The sequence below is a fragment of the Python bivittatus genome, unplaced genomic scaffold, assembly GCF_059951505.1.
Source record: "Python bivittatus isolate LINGU-HERP-01145 unplaced genomic scaffold, Pbiv_v1 ctg000480_np1212, whole genome shotgun sequence".
NCBI lineage: Eukaryota > Metazoa > Chordata > Lepidosauria > Squamata > Pythonidae > Python > Python bivittatus.
The window spans coordinates 106,054,982-106,082,408 of NW_028277075.1; the positions used below are offsets into that span (position 1 = coordinate 106,054,982).

General features: G+C 41.3%; 2 protein-coding genes across 2 annotated transcripts in view; both read left to right on the top strand.

Moving 5' to 3' along the window:
* Nucleotides 1–6,286, top strand: part of CERS6 (ceramide synthase 6) — a 109,699-nt gene extending 103,413 nt beyond the window's left edge. Inside the window, exon 10 of the mRNA XM_088146700.1 lies at nt 405–6,286. Coding sequence (XP_088002826.1) covers nt 405–554 — 150 coding nt within the window. The 3' untranslated portion in view covers nt 555–6,286. The remainder of the gene's footprint in view (nt 1–404) is intronic.
* Nucleotides 6,287–9,983: 3,697 nt separating this feature from the next.
* The window catches only part of NOSTRIN (nitric oxide synthase trafficking), a 30,387-nt gene continuing 12,943 nt past the window's right edge, over nt 9,984–27,427 (top strand). The window contains exons 1-8 of the mRNA XM_007421843.3: nt 9,984–10,010; nt 12,173–12,258; nt 21,968–22,051; nt 23,308–23,370; nt 23,582–23,663; nt 25,094–25,156; nt 25,963–26,061; nt 26,430–26,555. Coding sequence (XP_007421905.2) covers nt 9,984–10,010; nt 12,173–12,258; nt 21,968–22,051; nt 23,308–23,370; nt 23,582–23,663; nt 25,094–25,156; nt 25,963–26,061; nt 26,430–26,555 — 630 coding nt within the window. The remainder of the gene's footprint in view (nt 10,011–12,172; nt 12,259–21,967; nt 22,052–23,307; nt 23,371–23,581; nt 23,664–25,093; nt 25,157–25,962; nt 26,062–26,429; nt 26,556–27,427) is intronic.

The window sequence follows — 27,427 nt, forward strand, 5'->3', positions numbered from 1 at the left end:
GGCTGAACTGATCAGATGCAGAAGGTGAGGTAGCAGAAGGGGGAAGCGTTTAGCTCTTCTCAACTAAGTGTCCCTTTTAGTGTAAAACACAGAAGCAGGCATTCACCCACCACCCACTGGTCTGATGCAGCTTTCCCTCAACTTTTCTGGTTTAGTACTCTGAAGCAAGTAGTTAAAGAATCTTTCAAGATGCAGCTAGAAGCTGGATGGTTCCCCAACTTTTGAACTGGGGACAGGATTAATTGTTTTATTGTAAACTGCCAAGAGACTCTGATAGTTGGCAGTATAACAAGTTTAATAAACAAGTAAATAATTGAGCAGAGGGCTGATTTCCTTTCTCTTATGCAACCGATTCCAATAGGTGTCCTCCTCCCCGCACACCCATTTCCTTGCATGTTTTGCAGGCAAAAGATGACCGAAGTGATGTTGAGTCCAGTTCAGATGAGGAGTCCTCCGCTCTTCAATCAAGGAGCTCCCACAGCTCAGCTACCACCAATGGGACAAATGGAACAAACGGGTATCTCACGGGTAGCAACTCTGCAGAGGAATATTAATACCCGGAACATACACAGCCACATGAACTGTTTGCTACAGACAACAAATAAGTTGTGAATGCTTTGTGAATGCAGGATTTGACTTTTTGTTCCTTCCATTCTTCTTTCCTTTTTTTTTTTTTGGCAGGGGGGTTAAATCTCAGAAAAAAAACTTACACAGACCTGGAATATTTAAAGCTTCTAATACCGCACTGCTGTATTTCCTGTTTGTAAATGACAGCGCCACATGATTTTCTGTATGTAGGCATGCTGTATCTATATATACCTGACCAGATGGGAGCAGTATTTTCTTCAGTAGTCTTTGAGTATTATTTATTTTATATCTTACTTTGAGCCGACTTCCAGATGGGGGGGGAAAAAACACCTCCTCAAGATTCTCTTTTGGACTTCATAAGGGTTAGAGATTGCCAAGTTAAAGATGTGTCTTTTTTGTCCTTGGTTTCTCTAGCCAATATGTGATATTGTAGCCGCCTGCTCAGATTTCTCTTACTGCAAAACCACAAAGGCTCATGACTCATTCTAGATTTTTTTGTGGGGAGGTGTCTTTTTGCTGAAAGATGCTGACTTTAGAACTTGCCAGTACAATCACAATAGTCACTTTCCCCCATTTTAAAACGCTTATTAGTATTTTTATCTAACAAGGTCAGTTTGAACATTCACTTTAACCCATACTTGCTATAAGATCAAATTTTATCGTTGATTTAACCTCCCCCCCCCCCTTCCCAAATTAGTGGCAAATTTGATTTGGCTTCAAGCATAATGAACTAACTCATCTTCAACATAAGTCTTCTCTTGCAGATGTTACCCCAAATTTTCTGTTTGGGTTAATTTTTCAAGCATGTGCAGTTGAGCTAGTATAAGCACACTTCTTTTACTTCTTTCCCTCAGTAGCCCTTCCAGCTGTTCAAAAATGCTGTTTAGAGTCTGATCAAATTGTCCAAGCGACCTACCTTGTGCATCAGCAGCATCTGAGCTGATGCACAACTCAATCAGCTTTCAACTGGTTGAGTATTGCTGGGTTTTTTGTTTTTAGTCCTTCCAGTCAGCACAAAGCTGGCTGGGAGGCTGTCACTTTTATTTATTTAGCTGAAGTGGAAACTATACACACATGGTGCAAGTAGAATCAGTACCACTATAGATAAGTCAGGAGGACTGTACCCCATAACATTCCTGTTCCTTTTTTACACAAACTCACTTTCACAGGACAGTGAAATCTAAATCACCACCAAGAGAGAGAGCCTAGAGAGGACTTCTAGGACTTTCTGTGTTGTAGAAGGCAGAGCAGTGAAGAGTGTTCCCCCATTATCCTGGTGGCTGTATTATAGGAAAAAGATCTTAGGGTTAAGGACCTTGACATATGAGATAGTCTGGTGTTGGGGACATGGGGGAGAGGGGTCTCCTGAAAATCAGAATAAGACACTTTTTTCTAAGCAGAATTGCACTCACAAAAGGTGCTTCCACCCAGTGTTTGGGGATATCCAGTTTCAGCTCCACCAGGACATAGTCTATCCAGCAAGAATAGCTCCATCCACCTTTGTAGCATTTTTGGAGGCCTCCTGGGCTGTTGCGAATAAGAACAGGGAGTCCACTTTGCCAGTTAGTTGCACAGGCCACATCTGAAACAAATTGTATGAATTTCACATAGATGCTTTTTTAAATTACTTATTTCAGAAGATATATATTTGCTTGGCCCAAAAGTCACATGTGCCAACGTTAGTATTTAAAGATCTAGAACAAAGGAAAGAGCAGCAGCTGGAAAGAATGTTTTTCTAGAAATAACATGGGCTCTAGAGGCATGGTATAGAGGAGAGATTGAACTCTCTGAAGGCCTAATTCTAATAGATCGCAGTAAACCTGTGTCTGGACTATACCCGGTTTTTAAATTTACTGTTGGTGGGGACAGGATGGGCTGCTCATTCGAATCAATGTAAATTTACACAAAAATCTCTTGCTTAAGAGGCACTTGCTTTCAGTTTAAATGAGCCGGAAATGAATTCTAAGCCAGTTTGGGAGGGCGGTGTGGTTTGGTTCTGTTTTGTTTTGTTTTTGCTGTTGCTGCACATCTGCATCTTGAGAAAAGTTGTACAGTATTTTACTTGGCTTTATTATATGGGGAGAGGCTTTGAAGGAAGAAGAAGGCTAAATAACTAGATGCCGTACTTGTCATTTATGCTGAGGAGGAGTTCATGTAACTGTTTCTGAAGCCAACCCAATTGGTATTTTCTATCTTCCCAATGGATGCATTGCAGGCATGCTGGTCCCAATCTTGTGAATGTTTTGATTTCTTGCAGGATATGTTTAGTCATGATCTGAACTCTGGTCACTTGACTCGTGTGTGCAAATACATTGGCCCAAAAAACAAAGCAAAAAAAAATTAGTTACTTATGTGACTTAAAATCTCTTGAAATGCAAATATGGAAACATTCCTTTGTGTTTTCTGCATAATCCATTAATAGCCTTGTACTCAAGAATTTAAGAAAGGGAAAATAAACAGGAGTTGAGAATCAGTATTAGTACCCTCATGGATATTAGTTAAAATGTCATTGGCCCCAGAGTTTCTATTTTTATTTCTGTATTGTCATTCTGAAGCCATCACCATCTGACTCAAGCCCAATGCAGCTGAAGTCCTTTAGGCAGGTGAAGCTAGGCTGAAGTCCTTTATGCAGAAAGTTTATAAGAGCCACATGAAGAACAGGGTTGTGATAAGGTGAGATAGTCAAAACAGATATGCATTTGATTTACATTCAGTTTGTGTTGAAAGCAAGCACTAATTTGAAAGGTTGGCCTGTTTAATCCAATCCCCATATGATTGTGGCAACTACATAAATAAAAGAGGGGGACACCAACTCGTTGGTGCCTCAGGTGACTAGGAGAGTGTTAGATAGTATGCTGTTAGAGCTGTAAAATGGTAGCTACAAGTAAACAGTGTTAAGTCACAGCAGATTTGGTCTCTTCATGCCATGAAGACTTCCCATGCTGGGAAGATGCCCCTTCTTGCACGCTAGGGCTTGTAAGAAAATGGGGGTGGTATTGCCGTATGCGTAAGCTCAGTGTTCTCCCATGATTGTGCATGCAAAGAGCCCAGGTCAGAATAAGGAATTAGTCACAGGAAGACCTCCTAGAATCCATCTGGCATTCCTTTGCCTCTAACAGTATTTTCTCATGTAGCTTCTTTCTTTTCATGTTTAAAAGTTCTCATTCGTAAAAGCTGTTTGGTCCCTTTTTGCCCTAGAATAAGAAATGCAGTGGCTGGAATGTGTAGAATAGGAAAAAAATGAAGAAAAAAAAAAAACTCCATGGGAGTTAGTAGCCTTTAGATTGACTGAATGTTTTATTAGCCAGCCCTGGAGTAGTAAAGTAAGAGCTATAGTTGTGTGCATTTATTCTGTTAACAATTGCCATGGAACGCACTAACATAAGTAGTGGTGTGTTTTTAAAAAAGAAAGAAAAGAAAAAGATTGGATACACCTCTGAAGACGAAAGCCTCTTCAGTGTACCTCCAGTTAAGTTGGAAGTGTGACGCCTTACCTGCAGTTTCAATCCGAACTGTAGAGTGCCAGATTAAAAATGCCAAAAAGAAATAATACATGTATCTGTGGTCATTTCTGAGTTGATTCAGTGGATTGCTTCATATGTTGCCTCTTTTATGCAGATTGCCATTTCCTCTATCGGAGGACTGGCTTACCTAAGACCCAGTACAGAGGGCCGGTTCAGAAACTTCAGTGTGACTTTAGCCTTGCACTCATCTTGCAATTAGGCCCTTACACAGATACTGTTTGTTTCCTTCATCTCCCACCCCCAATTTCTATTGCCTGTTTTTTAATAGTACACTTAATTGGAGCTTAATCACACACATCGGTTCATACTGAAAATCTATATACAGTGGAGCGGAAAGTGCATACATCCAGAATTTACTTTCTGTCTCTTCCTTGCATATCCTGCAAACAAGGATATGTGTCCTTCTGTGAAATAATCCTGATTTTGTTTAAGGAGAAAATATTATTGATTGCTAATGAGATCAAGTCATATGCCATTCTCCTAAGAAGGATTCACATGTGTTTTTCTCCCTCCTACTGTCATATGCTGAAGCGGGCTTCTTTCTTATATCTGATATATGGAGGTAGCTCTTTTTTGTCTTTTAGAAGAATAAATGTACAGGGAGTCCCCGGGCTAAGAACACCTAGGTTACAGACGACCCATAGTTAAGAATGGAGCCTATTGTAGCAAAATTGGAGTTAAATACCCAATGATTTTAGTTAAATACACAATGCTTTGAGTTCATTGCACAATAGTACTTATATAGTATTATACAGTAATACTGTTCCTGCTTCCATACAAATTTGACTTAAGGACAGAACTTGGGAACGGAACTTGTTCTTAAACTGAGGACTACCTGTATAAGACCTAAAAGCTTGAGTTGGGGTTATTAGAGAAGGAAGTTAATCATCCATTTTCACACATTATCAAATAACTCTACATTTCTCAGAGTGATCCTGGACGACCTTCTTCAGACTGATGGCCTGTGAAACCATCCTTTTGTTCCAGATATTCTACAACTGGAGCTGAGCATGTTTGTGCACTCGCATGAATATCATATTTTGCAATAAACGATGGGCAAATTGTTATGTAACTGAATGCCAGTTTCTTTAGAATGCCTTGCACTGTATATAAAAAGATATGGGTTACACAATATGCTGAAGGTTCAGGTCAGTTATATAGTCTGTCATCACTTTAAGAGTACATGCCAGCATTTGGCATTTAGGGCTATTAATGTTCATTCTTCTCACCACAAATAAATAGGTGTGTGTGTGCAAGCACACATATATGTACATACACATGCATATATACACACCACAACATAAACTTTGGTTTTCTGTAAGAAGAAGATGGGATAGTTTATTCTCTCTTGTTATTAACATTTTAATTACTATTTAATTATTGTCTGATGTTATATTTTCTGTTGTATTCCTGAACTCTCATGTCCAATAATAAATTAAAAGTTCTACATGGTACTGTGGGAATGACCAAACTATTCCAAATCCAGCCTGTCTGGAAATCAAAAACTATCAAAAGAGCTCTTATTCTACTACAAGAGTACTCCTTGGGCAAATGGGATGTTGCTAAACTGCCCGACTTTAGTTTCTCTTTCAGAATTGTCTTGAGTTTTTGGATGAAATTTCCTTCTGCAGGTTCCATTGCAGCAAGTTTTGAATGAAATGAAAATTAAGTGCCTGGCTCAGCTTTGTATACTTCGGAAATCGGTTTCCTTTATTTCAGTAGAGGGAAAGGATGTGTGTATGCTGGTAGTATTTATTTCAACCTTTGCTTTAGCCTTGTGCATTAATGCTACAATAAGATCACTATCACTATTATTGGTAATGACACTCAGATCAAAAAGAAGTATGACACATACCAATCTAATATGGTGGAGGGCTGCGACAGGTGTGCATGGAAAGTCCTACATGCCCCCAAAAGTAATACCCTTTTTGTGCCCTGTGCCATATTCAGGAGATCAGCTCAGGGCAAAAGGTGCAATTTTTCCCCTGAGATTTCAAAACAGTCTGAGCAACTCCTGGAACTATGAGAACTTACGTGTATAGCCTTGGATTTTGCTTCTTTTTCCTTTTTTCATAAATATAAAAATAACCATTTTTCTGAAATTGGAATCAATCAATGTTGTGAATTTAGATCTGAAAACACTTTCATAATAAACACTAAGCATTAGGACTTTTTTTAATTTGCCTTCTTTCTAATTAAATGATTGCAGAGGGAAACCTAAGGCTTGAACCTAGGCTGAAGTCCTCTAAGCAGCTTAACCAGAAGTTGGATTCACAAATCATGCTAAGCTATTATTTGTTTTATAAGCCACAAGAGCTGGACTCCCACTTCATGCCAAGCCATAAAACATGGTAAGCCCAAAGCACATGATAGCTGAGCATCACAAAGACACAACTAACTTCTACTGGTAAATGGAAACATTTGCCCAGCCTTCAGTAAACTCTGATCTCAGGCACCAAGCACATAGCTGGACAACACTGCTCACAATGAGGAGATTTGGATAGCGCTGGAAGAGAGCTGCATGGACATTGGCACTCCTTGATGTTCCCTGACTGAAAGTCAGAATAGAAATGGAATAACCCTTTGGGGAAAGCAAAATTCATACAAAAAATGGTAGAACATCAGTGCAGTATAGAAATGTATCTTACCATAATAATGCTGGTCTTAGTTCCTATTTATACTGGATACAAGCTGTATCCTGACAGAGAAGGCTGTCTGATCCAGTGCAGGTTTCCAATAGTGATGCCTCCCCATTTTCTGCTGTCCCCTCTAGCAGTTATGCTTCAGAAGCAGACTGAGGAGGGAGGAATCAATGGAAATTTCTACTTGCGCAAATGGTAGATCCTCCTGTCAATGAGATAGATATTCATAAATGCTACAGGCACCAATGTCAATACCAAGGGCGTATTTTAACCCAAAGTCAAATCTAATTTTGCAAAATCAGTGGATGTCCTAGTCACACCATTCCCTGCAAAATACTGCTTTCCTAGAGGGAGGACTGCTAGGATAGTGCGGGATCACATGCAGCAAATAACAAAATGATTCCATGGTGGCAAAAGATAAATGTGCTGAAGTCTGTTGCTGCATTCCCAATACATTTTTTAAATCCTTGTTTATATTAGATGGATGCTTAGTGAAAGTTCAACCAACGTTTTGTATAGAAAAATCTGCTTAGGTAAGTTGGTGCTGGCTAGTGGCTTTGAAATGTAGCCTTTTGGGGCGGATTTCCTTGAATTTCATCCTTTGTTTTGTATAGAATTTCCTGCTCAGTGCAGGAATCTGACTGAAAGCATCCCCAAAAATGTTTGCTGGGGCTCAGCTTGACAGTATCTAGAAAAGGGAATTCTGCCATCTTCTATGGCAATTGGTTGGACTATCCAACCATTCTTACTACTGAGAAGTATTGGCTAACATTCAGGTGGAGACTACCTTCATATAACTTAAATCCAATACTCTGTGTCCAGCACCCAGGAGGTCCTTCAAAAATAGGTTTCCCTTAACACCCTTCCAAATGAAGCATTACTGTCGCCCTTTTTCATCTTCTAAGGATGCCTAGAGACGAGGCATTTCTGAAAATAAAGATGAGGATGAATTCTTTTTGGTGTTGCTTGTTTCATAATTTAAAAACGAGTAAGGTAGGTCAGAGCACCTAGAGGACCCAGGTGTTCTTTGATTTATGCAATTTCCCAACACATTTATCTTCCTGAGATCACAGTTCTGTGTTTCTAGTGTCCTACATGGTCTTTAGAGAGGTATTTGCCTTCAGGCCAATGGGGATATGCCTCACGTTCAGGGGCTGGAAGGCATTCTCTGCCCACCTGAATCCACATGTCTAAAGAGGACTAACTCTTAGAATGTACAAGAGAGATCTGCAGTAAAATAGATTGTATCAACATCCTGAGCCAACCTGCTGCTCTGGGCACTAGGGAGCCATGCTCCCCTCAAGGGATACAAACAATATTCCCCACCCCTCCTCCATTTTTGTTTGTTGGTTTAAAATTAATATTCCACAGCTACTGAATGTTTAGTGTAAATTGGACTGCCTGGGAATAATAGTTTAGCCTCTCTGGATTCAGACATCTGTTATACTTCTGCAAACATCAAATCATCTTCTTGTTTCTCAGTAAGACTATGAGTCAGCATAACATGAGTTTATTTCATGCTGCATGTATGACTGACTGGGTTTGCACCTCACACTAAGTTGTAATTTTTAACCACAGTTGTTGAAAAAACCAAAATTGTCCTGGTTCATACAATGTTAAATTATTGTTCTTGAGCCAATGTGTCTTATTTATTTGTTTGTTTGTTTGTCAAATTTAGAAGGCCACCCAACTCCATACAGATTCTGGGCAGTATACAACATTTAAAACAGCAAGAACAATAAAACAAGGAAAAGAATGATACCTGTCCAGAAGAGAAACATTCAAAGTAACATACACAATTCTATAATGGACTTGCCACACACCTTAACTCAAGGTCTGGGGAAACAGCCAGGTTTTCAAGACCTTTTAAGCACCCTCAGGGTGAGGGCCATATGGATCTTGGGGGGAAGCTGTTCCAGAGGGCTAGTGCAGTGTAAGAGAAGGTATGCTTCCTGGGTCCTGACAAGTGATATTGTTTGATCAATGGAACTTGGAGTATGCCTGACCTGTCTATCATACAGGATGGGCAGAAATTATCAAAGATAGATGGTCCTTAAGATAACCAGCCTTGTCTTCCTTTTTAGCTAGTTACACAACAGGTTTGCTATTATTACAATCTCTTCAATCCTATCTTACTACACTTTGAATGAAATTAATCCTAGGTGTGTCTTGCCCGTGCTTGCTCTTGTCTTGAGCAAAGAAAGATGGGCACACATTGAATTCCTTCAATATCTTTACAAGGTACGTCAAGGGACGTTAGGGAAGGGAATAGCAGAAATGCCTGTCTGCAGTTGTTGCCCAAAAGAAATAAGATGCATTTGCTTGTGGACAACAAGAATGGCCTATGTGGCACTACAGCTACCCAACATTTACCAGCAGCTTCTTTACCATCTCCCTCTCTCACTGGCATTAACCTATGACCTTTCCCTTCTTTGGAAGCTTTCCATGGCCCTTTTCAGGAGTCCAGACTGAATAATGTCCTTATATGCATTTGAACATCACAAGAGTTAGGAATGGAGTTCAATAAGGAGAAGCTAAGAAGCAGGGCATCAGCAAGAGAGGTCTTTCCTGTTTGTGTCTCCAACACCTAGCATTTATTTCCTATGTTTTTCTACCACCAAGAGTAGAAAAAGTCACTGAACTAAAACAACTTTAACCTGCTTAGGGAATTGCTGCAAGGGAGGAGCTGCAGTACTTTTGGGAGGAGAGGTTGTGGAAGTTGTAAGCGAACACCTATCAGGGATGGCCACTTGGCATAGTTCTGTTATGCTGCTGGTTCTCTGGGAAACTTGGACAGAAGAGTTTGCTACATTGATTTTCCAGCCTTCTTGTGTGGAACCCAGTGCGGTGGTAAAGGTTTCAGCCACATAACTGGTCCAGGGTCACCTCCTGAATTTCATGGCTGAGGATCTGAATGATGAGGGAGGGCTTGCAATTCTAACCCAGCTCTTTGCTCACTCTACCATCTTGGGATCCCTTTTAATTCTACAGTGGTGCTCTGCTTGCAGGCTGATAAAAAGTGCACAGAAAACACTTTCCAAACTGCTTCCAGCCTTCTGATTTTTGTTTAACTACCAGGAAGTGCACTGGATAACAACCAGCCATTGGGCTAGTCCCTTAATTACCTTGTGTTTTGCTTTGCTCATCTGACCTAATTGCTTGCCAAGAAACTCCCAGCCTCAGACCTAGACCAAACTGGAAATGCAACAGCAATAGCAGGCAGTCCAGAATGAAGAACCCACTCGCTGACTGCATGGTGAGTGGAACACGGGCCTTTCTGTGCAACTTCTCTCCTTCTGTCTCTTCCTTAGACCAGGAGACTGGGTGTCTGCTTGGAAAGGGGATTTCAGATTGCAATTTCACAAGGGCTTGGAGGCAGGCAGAAGGAATTCATTGTTCCTACAGCACTTCTAGGTTGAGGGCTCTTTCCTGGAAGCTGGCCTCTGGGTTGAGCCGTACCATAGATTCCTGGATGCTCTAAGTCCCCTTTCTCCTTTCGCTCTTCCAGATTTTCTGTCTCCAGCTCACTCACTCCTCCTTAAGCTGGCAGCAAGCATCTCCATTCCTTTTGCGCATTCCCAAAAGTTGAGGCTTGCTACTGCTCGCCTCCAGCATCTTGATTTTCTCAGAATGGGGCCACCTTGAGGCCTCCTGGAAAAATGAAGATGTTGGGTACGAAAGGCAAACGAAAGCGAAGGAGAAGAAACACGATGGGGAAGAGCACAAGCAGCAAGGGACCCTCCTGAATGTTTTGCTTGTTTGCTTGAGGCTCACTTTTGGGGCTGGGGGGCATTCTTGAGACTTTGAAAGCATGACATGGACCCATGTCCCAAAATAGCTTCCACAATGATTGTGTCCAGTCAAAAAAACACACCTTTGTTCCTTCTGCCCATACTTAAACTGTTTTCCCAGGCCAGCCTCTTCTCTCCTAGAACATCTCCTTTCTTCCTCTCTTTGCCGAAGCTCATAGGCGGGGAATCTGTGGGTGCAGCCGGCAGACTTCCTCCAAAAGCTGCAACCAAAATAACCAGCAAGTAGGGGTATTATCCAGTATATCGGAATAATCCTATTAGCAATGTTTAAGTAATCTAATGTGAACAGGAGTTTAATTTAACCAAATATAATTTGTGCCCTGGCCTTGTCCCATTTCTGAATTGCAGCCCCAGCGTACCACCCAAAGGTCCCCTATAACTCTTCTGCCAGTAAAAGTTTGCCCACCCTTGTTCTGTGTCAGAAGCACCTAACTTTTTCCAGCCCAAAGACTACACTTGTCATTCAAATGGCAGGTCGAGGGTGAGGCTGCAAAAAATTACCAGTGGAGTTAAGGCAAAACTTCCTCCAACTTTTTGAAACAAATCTGGGGTGTAAAGGGTTATAGAGAAAGGAGAATGAAATTCAGAGTCCTTCCTAGTAGTGGGAAGACATGCTTGTTTGTTGGGTCACTTATCTCGTTTGTCTGCTGCCCCATAAGAGGTTCTGATCCTTGGTTGAATCTTAATTCCAACCAACTATTAGGGCAGGGAGTGAAATCATGTAACTCTCTCTGAGTTTCATCACTGGGTGATTTTGACTCAAAGACAGCCTGAAAGAAATACAGCCTGAAACCTGTGCCATGATTCAAATTTCATTTTGGGTAGATGCTTTGCAAAAACAAGCGAGAAACACTAACATCCTTGAGGATAACATCCACATGTCACAGCATCAAGTATATTTTGACCCCTTGGAAGCCACAAATATTTCACAGAAAATCTACAGGGACCACTATTTTGGGGTAAAGTTAGCAGAATTGTTGTCTTTCTCTACTTGATCCGGATCCATTGTACGTGGGTGCAAACTGGTTCAGGTTCTGCTGCTTTGTGCTCTTCAGCTTTATGAATACGTGCAATGTCTTCAAAAAAATTAACATCAATCATACTTTAGGAACAGACTGAACAAACTGGCATTCTGGGAAGAGGGAGATGACAAAGCAGCCATGTATCCTTGTGCGGATGCTAAAGAAGGTGTGGTGATACTGTAAATGCATCTCTTCCTGAGTAGGCTGGGCTTTCAGTTTCTTGGATGGAGATGCCAGATGCTCAGAAATGGCTGCAACTCAGTAGTTGAAATTCTTGTGCATGCACACAAACAAATCTGAGCATTGTGTATACTCTCACTGACTCATCTGTTTAAGAGATAAATTATCAGTTTAAGTCTCCTTCCCTTTATTCCCAATATTTCCTGCTGGGAAGAATCATTGCCACTCCCTCCTCTCTCTCTCTCTCTCTCACACACACACACACACACACACATACACACCTAAGCAGGTACAGACAGCTCCAAATGCTTTGTGCCAAAGCAACATAGCAGGTCACCCTAGTGTAGGCTTGAAATATTGCCAAATGTTAAACTCTGTGACTCAATCCATGTGCTGTGTTTCAGCATGATCGGGCATATCAAGAGCTGAAAGGATATTCTAAAAATGGGGATAATTACTGCAAGCAAGTCTTATCTATCCTTCAGCAGAGGTATGTATGATCAGCCTGACAGAATTCAACCAATTCTGCTGCTGAATTTGTTTTTGTTTTCAAATTTGGGAAGGAAGAAAGAGTTGCTGTCACTTGGAGCAGGTTTTAAGATGGCTTTAAGATGAGACTCTGAATTGGTTGCAACATATGTTTAATTTACTCTCCCGGTGATTACTAGGACAGCTGAGGCAATGGAGACAAAAGACAAGTTTCGGAATAATATTGTACACCTGGATTTTATTTCTTTTCCATGATGTTTGCCTGGCTTGATCATAGTGCTTTCTTGTATACTGTTACCTGAACTTGCATAGCTACTAATGTGGCTACAGGGAAGAGTTTGGAGATTTTTATTTCCATTTTGGAACAAATAGGCAACTCCAACAATCCCACCCCAAATACTGCAGATCCTGGAACAATAAAAATCCCACATTCAAACAAACAAATAAATAAATAAAAAATCCACCACACTTCCATGCTTCAAAACATGTTGTGTGCCTTTGTCAAGCCATTTCAAAAGAGAAATCTGACTAGATGCTATTGAACAGACTTAAAACCATCGTTCCTTTGTTGCATTTTAAAGCCTATTGCTAGTTGTAGTGGTGAAAGAATAGCATGCTAGCAAGTTTGTAATCAGCAGCTTTTCCCACAAGCTGTAACCCTGGTTGTATGTTGCTGCATGACATGGAGTGGAACAAAGGAGATTATAGTCTAATCAATACCTACAAAGGAGAACCAGAACTAGAATGCTGATGTTATCTATGGAGCAGAGGTAGAGATAGTTGTGGAGCCACACAATGTTTTTCACCTCCATCATTTCACAGAAGAAAGGAAAATAAATTGCTAACACCCCCTCCTCCCATCCATGAAGCAGCCATTTCCAAGAAAACCAAGTGTCTTATAGACAGATCACCCCTTGCTTAGAAGGAGGAGGAATTGACGTAACTCTTGCCTTTGCCTGGGCTATTGGGTGCATAGAAATAGTTGCTAAGACTTACAAAGAGTCAAGGAAGTTCAAATTAATCCCACCTGCATTTTAAACTGGATTAGCAAGGTGCTTGCATTTGTCTGGCCTTACGCAAAACACATCTGAGCCATCAAGGCATAGTCCCCCTTTAAAGATCTGGGAATACTACATCATCTGAGTCACAAGAGACAGTGAAGCAAATTCCAGCCAATGGGGAAAAAGGCCCACTGCAGAATATCATTGATACAAATGAAATATACCATATCTATCTATCTATCTATCTATCTATCTATCTATCTATCTATCTATCTATCTATCTTGGAATAATCAAAGTGACCAAAAAAATAAATCAGCCCCGTTACATGAGAACATGTAAACAGGCCCAGAGATAAATATTGCATCAATGTGTCTGTGGATTTTTTATAAGGAACAGGCGACTCATATGGAAGAAGATTGTCTATAAGTTACCCCATTTCCAAACTCGACAGGGCTTTAGAGGTCTTAAACAGGACTTTGAATTAGGTCCAGGCATTAATTAAAAGCTAGTATAGCTCTTGTAATAAGAGGAAAACATGTTCTGGGTGACAGCTGGTTTAATTCCTCTATTGCTGTAACTGTTTTGATCACCTCTATGTTATTTGATGTGCTCCACTTGTCACTCTGCCGCAGATTAATTACTTGATACGTTTTATATACTAAGAGTATATAGGATTAAACCTTAATCCTATATATATATATAGGATTAAGTATATAGTATATAACCTTAAAGCAAAGGTTAAACAAAGGAATTTTATCTGAACCCTGTCCTTGGCTTTTAAAAAAAAGCAATACCAAAATGTATCTGCTGCCTTGGAGTTCATTACACAAAAGGCGATCTAGAGTTCTTTCTCTAACAGGTCCTTCTAATGTTCACTTTATGGCCTAGATAGGAAACCTATGGTCTTCTAGGTTGTGTTGGATGACAGTCCCCATCAGTCTCAGCCACCATGGAGACAGAATGGAGACAATGGAAGCGACAGCGTAACAACAGTTGGAGGGCCACTTTTTCACAAAGGCTTGATTAGTGTGGGAATCACAGAATAAGATCTTCACCTTGGTTTATCCTACATAACTTCAGAGGTCCAAGGTGATGGAGTTGTGTGAGAATAGTCACACCCTCCCTACTCCAACAACATTAAAATTCTAAATAACAACACAGGAAATTCCCTGGCTCTTATTTTTATGCTCTGACTTCAACTGGGAATAATTTTAAACTGTTCCATTTAATTTAAAATGGATTATATTTAATTTAAATGTACTCTTCTACATTCTTCATATCAGTGGTATCTCTAGGTTAGGAGATACTTTTTGTAGCAATTATTGTTGACTTTGTAAGCCCATAACAAAAGTTCCATAAGATTTACTAAGATATATTTATCACTGAAGAGAGAGGAAGGGCTTTTAACTGCAGCTTATTTCATCCTGAAAACCCAATTCATTTTGCTGTCAGATATTTTGAGTACCTTTCATTAGCCGTGCATTCCAAAAAGCAATTGCCATTCCACTGAAGATTTGTCTTGCATCTTAAACCTTAAGACTTCCTTTGTATGAGATGTCTTTATGAAAGTGGTGCTCTTATAAATAGAATGAAACATTTCACCATCTGTGCAGTTAAAGGGAGGGGGAAATGGAGTTGAACAAAAATCACTGTTCTTCCTTTCATAGATGCTGGAGCGTTATAGTTATTTTCATAATATTGGGATAATAAAATATACAACTTTTTATGAGCTGAACTATTGATAACGGCCTGATTCTGAATCAAGCAAGTATTTGGCTCAGGAACTAGTTGGATTCACACACTGCAGTAAGCCATAGCTTGTTTTAACCATGGTTTATTGAATAAACTACAATGCCTGGACTCATACATAACCCAGTGACCCATAAAGCTATGTACAAGAGCTGTGTTCACACAAAACATGAAGTCAGAAATGAAACCACTTCAGATATACAGTTTAATGGGGTGGTGTGAGAAGTACTTGCTCCACCAGTTCACCAGAAAACATTGGAATTCTAGATAACACCTTAGAATATGGGGATCCCCCCAAGAATTGATTTTAAGCCATTCTGATTTCAACTGGGGCTGGTTTTAAAGTTTCCATTTAAATTAATTTTAAATTCTTCATCTCAGTGAGTTAAGCAGGTCACTTTCTCCCCTCCTGGTGGGAAACCATTCCCAGGCTCTGTGTCGCCACCTGCCACCTAAACCTTTGAAACAAGAGACACCAAGATCTGCAACTTAGGATCTTCTGTCTGCGAGCATGTGCACCACTGAGGTGTGTGCCTCTTTCCTGAAGAGTGTGTCGGTGCTTGTTCACTTCCCTGTGAAAAAGATGAGATACCCACGGACCCAATATTATTCTAATCTCAGAGCCAATTCATTTCAACAGAGGCTGCTTCAGATATTCAATTGCCACTTATCAAATGAGGAATAATTAAGAGAAACAGCTCAACGTATGTACACGTGTGCCTGGATTGCCATACGAATCTGTAATCGGTGCCTCCAAAAGATCCAGTTCTATCACCTCTGTCTGTAATAACTGTTTTAAGTGTCTGCCCGTTATTTGCCCTATACATTTTCTTATAGTCCTCTCCTGCCCCACCCCTCATTCGAAGAGCATGTTTGATAAATTACATTCTAGTCAAAGCCAGTAAGAGTGGCTGAGAGACGGAAACCAATTTTCTCATGTAAATTACATGAGCGCTGAGGGCAAACAGGGCATAACTGATTCATGACAGTGCAAATGAGAATTCTTAGGAGACTGGTGCTGACTTTAATATGAGCTGCTGAGTGACATGAATTATACAGCAGTGGGGAAGGGTGAAATTTCCAGAAAGACAGATAGTTCCTGTCAAGTACAAGGGGCGGCATGTATTGGAAGAGGCTTTTTGAAAATCTGTTGTTTTGAAAAAGTTAAAATCCATCTTCCTTCCATAAAGAGGTGTCTGCAAAAGAAAAAGTATTCTTTGAAACAAGGTGCAAAATCCCATTAACATCCTTCCAAGCCCACCTAAATAATTATTAATCCATCAGTGATGGAGCTACTCTAAGGCTGGAAATAAAAATTATTTCTTGAATTAAAATATGAACAATTTTTGTAGTATTTATGTTCATTATAAACTTGGCAACAATCAAACAGCTTCCAAATGACCTGTTGGAACTGATTAAATATTTTGCTTCATTGTTGTTGTTGTTTGGGGGGGGGGGTTGTTATGTCTGTGCATACATGGGGATAGAACCAGCACTGGGTGCAGCTAGCTGAACTCCCCCCTCCCCCAGCAGCTGCAGAGGTAGTTAATTTCTCTCTCTGTTTTGTTTCCTCCCATTTTATTGTTTTTTTTTTAATTTCAAATTCTTTCCCTTCAATTTTTTTAAAGGCATGCATGAATTCCAGTTGAGGAACCCTTCAAGAAAGGGAAATGTCACTTCTAATGTAGTGCCCTAAACATGATTAAAAACATCTGCAATGGCAAGGAAAGGCATTTGCCAACCTACCCTGATGTGCCATAATCCCAGATTCCCAGTTTTCACTTAGAAAGAGAGAGAGACAGAGAAGATATAGTGTGGGCACTTTTCTGTCCATTTTGTAAAAACAAACAAACAAAACCCCAAACCTGTTCTTGCTCTCTGTTCTTTTTTACACAAAGAATGAACAATGAATAAAAAGTGTTGACAGAGGTACTGCAGTATTTGGGGAAGTGAGCACTATCTCCTAAAAACCCATTCAAATATGCGGATCGTTGTATACAGGTATTCCTCGCTTAACAACCACAATAGGGACTGGAAAATTTGTTGTTAAGCGGGGCAGTTCTTAAATGAGTCACACCCAATTTTACGACCTTTTTTGCAGTGGTCATTAAGTGAATCACCATGGCTGTTAAGTGAATCATGCAGCCATTAAGCAAATCATGCAGTTCCCCATTGATTTTGCTTGCCAGAAGCTGGCTGGGAAGGTTGCAAATGGCGATCACCTGACCCCAAGATGCTGCAACCATTGTAAGTGCGAGCTGGTTGCCAAGTGCCCAGATTGCGGTCACATGACCGTGGGGGGGGGGTTACTATGATGGTTGTAAGTGTGAGGACTGGTTGTAAGTCCCTTTGTTCAACACCATTGTAACTTCAAACAGTCACTGAATGAATGGTTATTAGTAAGGACTACCTGTAACTATAGTTGGACAGCAGTCTGCCTATCCAAAAAAGCCAAGAAAGGCACCCAGACCAAGTTTGTAATATTCTTTTAAAAAGAAGGTGATTTTTGTTGTTTCTTCCTAAAGAATATAAAATGTATCCTGCCAGTGAATACAGAGCAAGTCCCTTATTAGATGCTTGTAAAAAGCAGGGCAGTGGTTGAGAAATGGGGAGTTACATCAGCCCTGCCCCTTTCATATACTGTACCGGGCAAACTTTTGGAGAAGGGAAGAGTGCTGAATGACAACCACGCAAGGTAGTCGTCCAGTGTTTTGATCCAGTCTCCTGGTGTGTGGGACTGGGGCTAAATGGAGGCAGGCGGGGGAAGAGGTTGGAATTGAGGTGGCAATGCCATTTGTTAAGGCCCGGAAAGGTTTTTCTGGAGTATCCGAGAACAGTTCAAAGCAAGTGAGCCCAACATGTTTCCTTTCTCTTTCTTCCTGGCTTGAGGCCCCCTCTGGTTCTCTGCAAGCAGGCCTGGGTACTGCCGAGGCAACTTGGCTTATGGTCGCTGGCAAATGAGTGCGCTCTCTGGCATTCTGAGGCAGGATGCAGTGAGTCTCTTGTGTGTTCCCTAGAAAGCAGAGGCGAAACCAAACACAGTACGCATTTCAAGGAAGCCTGAAACAGCCAGCTTCATGGGAGGGCAAAAAGAACATCTCCTTTTCTGTGTGCATCACAGACATCATGTGCACCTCCCAAAGGGGCAGAACTGGTGGCGCAACTTCCTGATGCTGCTTTTGGCACTTGGATGAGAACACCCACCGACATCGCTCCCTGGGACTGTGTACCATATTTGTCGTCTGCTTTCCCTCCAAAATGGAGCTTGAGGGGATTAACAATTTCTTGGTCTGCCTTTTGGCTGACAGTTAAGTTGCTTTTATTTCTCCACCCCGTGCCTGAAAGCAGGTCTCCTTTTAGGGTTTGAACAATACCTTTAGATTTCACTCATTTCAAATTTTAGCTCCTGATAGAAATATATTGTCTGGAACCAGGTTTGTTTATTGGGGCGGGGGGGGGGGGAGAGATGTAGACCTAGTATCCCACTTTCTTAGTTAAGCATACTTTTTTTTTTTTAGTTGACCAATTGTCTGGGTTGATATGTTATAATAGCAGTAGATATGATACTCTCTGGTTATTATTATTATTATTATCATTGTTGTTCTTGTTATAAGTGCAGACACAAAAACTGCATCTCCAGAAAAACATATATAATTCCAACCAAATTAATATGGTATAACATTCAAGTAATGTAAGAATGGTTAGCTGATGAAAGAAGAGTGGTAGACCAATATGAAAGTAAATGCTGCTGCTGCTGATGATGATTACAAATTTATTAGCTGCCCAATTCCATGGACTCTGGGTGGCATACAAAACTGAAAAACCCGTAGAAGCAGATAAAACATCAAACCACACAGACAGCCCAGTCTAAAACAATCCTATAAACAACACAAGTCAAACAAAACAGCGGCCCCAGAAATAAAGTACTACATTAATACATCAACCCCAGGCCTGGGACCAAAGCCAGGTTTCCAGAGCTTTCCGGAACCCCAGGAGAGAGGGTGCTGTCCATATCTCTGGAGGGATGCTGTTTCAGAGGGTGGGGGCTGCAACAGAGAAGGCATGCTTCCTCAGTCCCACAAGATGACAACATTTAAAAGAAGGGACCTGGAGCGTGCCCATTCTGCTGGAACATACCACATACCAGATGGGCAGAAACAATTGGAGACAAGGGGCCCCTCAGATATCCAGCCCTGTGCCAGTGCAACTCGTGTAGCAGTGGTAACACATGGGTACATTGAAAGGCCTCTGTTATGGCTCACACCACTGCATTTTGAACCAGCTGTAGCTTCCAGGTGGTCTTCAAGGGCAGCCCCATGTAGAGCACATTGCAATAATCCAATCGTGAGGTGACCAGAGCATGAGTAACTGTCTGAAGCATCTCCTAATTGAGGAAAGGGTACAACTGGTGCACAAGATGAATCTGTGCAAAGGCCCTCCTGACCTCAGCTGCTACCTGCTCTTCGAGCAGTGGCTGTGAGTCCAGAAGGACCCCCAAGTTGGGAACCAGTCTTGAATGGGGAAGTGCGGCCCTATCCAAGACCAAAGACTGTGGGGGGACAAATAGCCACAGCTACTCAGTCTTATCAATATTGAGCCAAAGTCTGTTCTGCCCCATCTAGACCCAAACAGCCTCCAGACACCAGGTCAATTTATCAACAGCTTCCCCTATGCAGCTCAGGTTGAGATATATACTGATGATACCAAATCCTGAACTGGCAGAAGATCTCACCTAGTAGTTTCATGTAGATGTTAAACAGGAGGGGGGAGAGAGTTGAGCCCTGAAGCATCCCACACGCAAGGGGCCATGGATGCAATCTTCAACACTGACTGGAACTGACTGCTGAGGAAGAGTGTGAACCACTGGAGCGCAGTGCCTCCCACGCCTAACCCCCACAGTCAGTCCAAAAGGATACTGTGGTTGACAGTATCAAAAGCTGCCAAGTGATCAAGGAACATTAAGATGGATGCACCCCATCCCAGCTCCACCAAAGGTCATCAGCAAGCGTGACCAGCACTGTCCCCATACTGTCCCCTGGTCTGAAACCAGACTGAAAGAGGTCTAGATAATCTGTTTCCTCCCAGATCCTATGTAGCTGTTGTCCAACCATCTTTTCCACAACCTTCCCCAAAAAGGGAAGATAGGAAATTGGCAGAAAATTATCCAACGGGGAAGGGTCCAGCAATGACCTCTTGAAGAGGGGGTATACCACTTCCTCCTTCAAGGTTGGTGGGATGACCCCCTCTCTCAGAGACTAAATCTACCACATGGACCCACCCTCTAGTCACCTCCCAGGCTGCCTTAATAACCCAGGAGGGGCCAGTGTCTAACAAAAAGGTGGCTGAACTAACACACAGAAGGAACTTGCCCACTTCCTCAGATGTGACAGAATCAAACGCAGTCCAGATAACATCACAAGGCTCTGCCCCGGGCAATTCACTTGGATTTGCCCAGTCGAAGTCCAACTCTGAGCAAATCTGAGTGACTTTGTCTGCCAGATAGCACGAATGTACCTCACTACAGTCCTGCGGATGATCCTGTGGCCCTGCCCCACCAACAATAAGGGTCCCCAATAGGGTCACCCTAAAAAGGGCTGCTGGGTGGCTATCGTCAGGCACAATAAGGGCAGAGAAATAGCAACATTTTGCTGCCCTTATCGCCATGACATAGGCCAGAATATGGGGTCTTACGTTCAGTCAGATTCACACTTTGTCTTTCTTCAGTAGTACTCCAGGCATTGCTCTGGCATTTCATCTCCCAGAGCTCTTCAGAAAATCAAGAAGCCCTCCAGGATCAGCACACAGGGAGAGGCCACGTAGGAACGATCCAATCAATAAGGGCCTCAGTCACATGCCTCTTCCAGGCTGTAGCCAAGGCCTCAGCCAAACTGCCTGACAGGTCCTCAGGAAAACCTCCAAGCTCCCTCTGGAACTCAACAGGGTTCATCAGTCACCTGGGGCAGGCCAACCTCGAATTCTCCAAATGTTAACCAAGTTTCTGTCTTTTTCTCCATCACCACTACAAAAGAGTTTTGTAAGTTGTCTAGAACCATTAGGGGAATCAGTGGCATATAAATCTTCTAAATAAATAAATGCCTCAGGCGCCACCATTATTCTCTACATAAAGCCCATCAAAGTTTCCAAGATGAAGGAGAGGTTGCGGTTTAGAGTCTCCACTATTTATGAAGAAGTTTTATTCTCTGACCTTCCAAAGTAAAACTGAAAAAAACTCTAAAACCCTGGATAGCTGCTCCTGTCAGTGTGGGCACTACTGAGTCTGATAGACAAGGCTCTGATTTGATATAAAACAGCTTCCCATGTTATTATTATAGAAAATGGGCTTTTTTCCTTGATTAATCAGGTGAAGTTGTCAAATTTATGACAAGGATGGTTATTCCAAAAAATAAAAAAAAATCTAACAGCTCACATCCACAAAACAAGAGCATATGAGAGAGAAAGACAGAGAGAGAGAGAGAGAGAGAGAGAGAGAGAGAGAGAGAGAGATGTGTTGGAGCAGTACAAGCTACACATGCAAATTGCAAGCATAGCCTACACTGCAGCTTTGATTCTTCCCTCCTGCCCATGGAAAAATTCCTGTGGGTGCCCATAATTCAGACTCTGAGAAGCTAAGCATTCTAATGTTGTCCTTGGACTGGTGAATCTGTCCATTTTGCTTTCAGATATTATTCAACTCCCTCCAAATCTGACTTTTGTGAGATTTATTAGACTCTGTGTAGTGGAAGAATCTGGCTTGCATTGTCTCTAGGACAGTTTGGGCCAAGATTGAATATCAATTTAACTCTTGCTATACAGATTCCTGTCTCCCTACTTCCCCCCACCCCCACCCCAACCCACACATGCACACAGACACACAACCCCCATTTTTTCCTCCCTTGGTGAAGTTTCCAAAGTTTTAACTTTTAAAAGGAATAAATGCCCATTGGTTCTTTTCTCAACAGGACCAATTTGGAGATTACATATGGTAAAGGACTGGAGAAATTGGCAAACAAGCTTGCCAAAATGCTGAATAAAATACAAGTGAAGTAAGTGATGACTATACTTTTACACTCCTTTCCTCCATCAGTGGTCTAGGACTCTCTTAGTGGGTGAAGATATATTGCCCTTGATGGTTGTTGGAGGTCCAAGTGTTTTCTCTTCTGGGTGTGACAAGAGGAAGTCTGGACATGCTGCAGTCATACATTCTGACCAAATGATATGCACTCAGAGCTCTGATGGTTGGAAAAAGTTGCTCTGCTTGCTACCCGCATTTCTTGATCTTTTCCATTTGAGAACTGCAGCAACAGCATAATAATTGGAAGCTGTTGAAGACCACCATGCAAGACGGTTGGTAATAAGGTGATTGTGGGTACCCACAGGGACGCCATAGGCTCCCCAAAATGTTTTTAAAACAACCAAAATTGTGTAGCATTACCAAATATTATGAGAATTTAGTATTCTCACCTAAAATCATCATGTGAGATTTGGCTATCTTCTGAGATATATATTTTATATTGGTGTCCATCACTGACTATTATAGTACCTTTGTGGATTAATAGTGGTCTCCAGACAACAAATGGGGAATCATTCTTCTAATTTCAGTCAATACCTTATATCAGATATGGGCAATCTCTGTTAAAAACAATTGTATTTAGGCATAGTTGAGGGCTAAGCAAGTAAAGCATTGGTGCAAAGTTAATGTGAATGGAGCCAGGATCTTTTGCAGGGAGAGGTTCAACAGAAGCTTGGGAGGGAGAATTCTCCATGTTTTCAAGAACTATGTTAAAGCCATTATAGAGCTTACATTGGAGTCTGTCTTTGTTTCCCATGCCAAAATAGGGAAAATTATACCACTATTATTCAACAGTAGCAATCAGATTGGGGAGGGGGGGAACCATGGGGTTCCTGGTCCATATATAACTTTGGGACCTCAGAATGTCCCTCCGCTCTACATGCATAATAGAATTGAAATAAAATGTTCCAATACTGAAAAAAATGGGGCAGCCCTCAGTTTAACTACACATCACTCAGGTGTCACTTTGCCTTGCAAACTATTGTCAAACATAGCCAGCCTGCTTCCCAGTGTTCAATTCTATAAAGCAATACACATCTGTAATTCATCTTATAAAGCCACTGTTGTAGAATTAGCCTGGGTCTCAGATTTCCAAAATATATCATATGAAAATGTAAACCCCAACCTAGTAAAAATGTCATACTGCCTGGGTTCTTAGGAATCATAACTCAGTCATTCAGAAGCTGAAATAAAAACCTATGTCTCCTTTTTTGTGTGGTCTTTCTTTAGCTATAGTCATAGAACTTCACTTTGTGTTTCTGAGGAGCTGAAATCTGCATCAGATTTGCACAGGTAAGTACAATCTGGTCCATTATTCAAAGTCTACCAAGGGCTGGAAGGGCTTTAAAACTTCTACAGTAAACATTTCAGTTGTATTGCTTGCTCTGAGGAGATTGCATGGGTGATATTTACAACCATTTCTGCTGTGGTTGTCTGGCAAATAATATTCTGAGAAGGCAAGTTTTCATAACATAGTTGTCTATATTTTATGTCCTGTGCCCAGAAAACTTGGCAAAGCCATTCAGACCGAAGCGATCAACCCAATGAATCGTATCCTGCAGGACCATGAAAAGAAGAAAAAAATAGTGAGTTCAAACAACCCTTGTTTTTATGATAATGTACTGCAACATTTTGCTTGTAGTATTTGGGCCTACCATGATACTGGTTAGGATCCAAGCCCGCACCACAAATTATCATCAAAATATCTCTCACTGGAAAAAACATCCTTCATTTGAAGCTCATCCATTCCCCAGGCCTGATCATGTTGCAAAGATAGCAGTATGAGCAAAAGTGAGTTTGGCCAACACTAACTAGCAGAACAACCCTAGAGACACAGACAAACAGGGAAGATTCAAGAAGGTGCATTAATAAAAGGGAAGTCATTCATGTCATCAAGAGGTAAAGGCGATAGTTCCTTTCAAATCTGGCTTTACTGCCCAGATTTGAGATGGTTCTCCCGAAAGTCATCCCAAGAAAACTGTTTCACCCTACCTCAGGATACATGTCTCTAACAAACCCAGATGGGTGATTGTCACCATAGGTGACCAGCTCTCCTTGGATCTGGTTCACAGTGGAACTGACTCCTCCTTCAAGTCCTGAATTTAAAAATATGCAAGGTGCAAAGAAGGTGACATGTGGCCTTTGGGGATGGGCTTTTAATTTCAGTGAGTGCCACGCCATTTACTGGGCAAAAGCAGGGTGACTATGCTATGCCGACTCTCTGTTCCATTCTGTCCATACTGTGGGCAAAGCATCTACCACAGAGTAGAAGCACAGGATTTCTACCTCTTAGGGTTCTAAACTGCAAATTGCTGTCTGATCTGGCAAAATGGGATTGAGGCATTACACACATTTCAAAGGTCTCTCAGGTGGAAAATCTTTCTCTCCTAAAGAAAGATGTTCTCCTGTACCCATTCTGCCCTTTGTAATCAATTTGATCTGAGGTACTATAAAATGGGCACCTTGTGAAACAAGGTACATGAAAAACCCTCAACTTGGTGATAAGGGTAAAGAGGAGTTCAGGTTGAAAATGACAGAATTGTTCTTAGGATGGTGTGCACAATAGTACATGTCAATCTGTGCAATTCTACTTTTCTCTCCTTCCCCCCTTTCCTACACATTTCACTATAAAGCTTCTGGCAACATATTTCTGCAGCAGATCTTGGGGCCGTCAGTGGGGGTGGAAGTTAAAAAAGTCAAGGTAGCCCACCCCTTTTTCATGTGGAAGACACATGTTCCTGGCAAGTCCTGCACTTAAAAAAATATGAACTGTTATTCCCTTGGATTGCCTTTGGTTTTCATTATGTACTGTGAAATAATAAGCATTTTTTTTCAAAATTAAGATTTAGATCTTACCTTCTGTTAAAAAGTCCAAAATAACTAAATGTACTGTATTATATTCCCCAAGTAATTTATCCAAATGGTATCAGTCAGTCAGTTCTAATATTAAAACTGGAAACTTAACAATGAAACAATGATTTTTTTCTTGCACAATTGCGGTGTTTCTCTCCACAAGGTAGATAATACAGTTGAGAAGGCAGCTGAAGCAGTTATCAGCAACTGGCGTCAACAGTTAAAGGCAAGTTCTTATCTTTTATTCCTGCAAAAATACATGGAAGTGACCGACCCATCAGAAATTGCTGCATTGGTTCCAGTTGCCTAAATGGAAGCTCTCTCTAGTGACTGCAAATAAGATATTGGCTGGCTGGGTTCTAATCTGAAGAGAAGGAGGGAGGTGTTTATAAGATAAGGCACATAAAAATCCACTGGGTTTTGTGTTGTTCACTACAATGCTGATGATTTGATATTCCAATATAGGAGAAATCTGCATGTTACACAAAAATTCTAATTCCAGAATTTGGTTGGCCTACAGGCTTAGTCTGAATGGCAGTGAACTTTTTGCAGCACTTGTCAGTGCAAGTATTAATTTTAATAGTTAAGAACTAGTAATCTGGAGGGTACAACTCATTTTTCTTAAAAAATGTACATTTTCTTCTACCATATGTTACATTCACTAGTATGCAATAATGAGATATTTACTATTCTCAGGGCAATGACTGATAGATCTCATCTAAATGTCATCATCAGCAAGCTAAGGATCCAGGCCAGGGATGTCCATGGTGTGTGTGTGTGTGTGTGTGTGTGTGTATGAGTGTGTATGAGTGTCAAAAAAAGTGTCATTAAGTCAATGAGCATTAAAAAGAGTGGGGCTTCAATCACACAGCTATACCTGCCATCTTAACGTTTTGACACCCCTGACACCCATGGTTTGGGCTGTATGGAACTCCCACGACATGGAATAATAAAGCATCTAAGAGATTCGGACTATAGCTCATATCCACTCTAACTGTGAACTTTGTTGATGTTGGTGTATTTGTGGGATAGGCCAAGAAGAAGTTAAAAGAGCTAACCAAGGACCATGAAGCCCTTTTCCGCAATACAGAAAGCTCCCACCCGCTGGCTTCCCCAAAGACCAAAAAAAAGGTATGTCTTCAGACAGGTGTGTGTCCAAATGGATAAATGAGCTGGAATAGGTAGACAGGTAGCTTGACCCAGGAAGCCCCATATTCATCTCCCAGAGCGACACACATCTGTTTGCTAATTACCTCTTGGGGAAGCATCTGTCAGCACTTCCATAGCCTAGAATAGTGCATTTCTTCTGACACAAATTTTTCCATATCACTTGGTAAATCTTAGGGGTTTTAGAGATGTTGCCTTTTCCTCTCCTTCCTTGCGTGTGTCTGGATAAAAGATTGTTTTCCCCTATTAACCTTCTATGAAAGCAACGCCCCTGCTGAGCGAAATCAATTGCTCTTTAAAAAACCAGTGCTGCACTTATATTTTCATTTTAGTTGCTCAGAAATCTAGAAAAATCTGCAATCAAACTGGCAAAGGATGATGAAGACTATTATAAGAAGAATGTAGCTGCCTGTGAAACTCGGGTGAAATGGGAGCATACGTTAGAAAATGGGCACCAGGCAAGTCCCCTGGGGCTCTTCTCTTGCGCCGTTGTGCCTGTCTCTTCTGAGCTTTTCTTCAGCTGGAAACAAGCCATATTCTTTCTTTTCCACTCATATTCTATTTTGATTAGCAGTTCCATGAGGCACCTCCTGATTTACAGCTGTGTGTTCAAGATAAAACATCAAGGCCCAAAAAAGTATTACTTTAAACACTGTTTTGTTGAAGATATCAAATAAAATAGTTTCCGCTCCCAGCATCTCAAGCATCCCACACTTGTCACTCTATTGATGGAAAGGTTATTTATTTGCAACGAATAAATCCCCAACCTAAATGTACCAATAATTTTAGCTGTATTGAAGTGGAGACCTCATATGGATTCTTGTCACCGTTCCAGCATAATGAGCTGCATCTGAGAGCAGGATTGTTCGGCATCATTAGACCAAGCAATTTCATCTTACTATGAATTATCCTGCATGGTCCCAAGACAAAAGATCTTCCCAGGATCTCAGCTCTCAAAATACTCAGAGCAAGCTCTTGGGCTCTTGGCAAGAGAGCCACCCACAACCTCCTGATTATGGAGGAGGAAGCACTTTTTCTTTCCCAGCATTAGCTGATGAGAAGATGTAGGTAACAGCAGGTAAGAAGATGTTAGTAGAGCTGCTACTGGTCCTTTGGAGGATAAGAAATTCTTCCTTTCGCCTCCTCAGTTACCACAGATTCAGCTTCTTTTCCCTTCTCTCATCTATGTCAGAATTTCATCATCATTACCTAAATTTTGGAGGACAGATTAAAGGGCACACATGTATGTAAACAGACGACCCTTCACATGCTAACAGAAGTTTGCTGGCTTGTAGTATATTTTTTTGGGACAATTATTATCTATATTTGG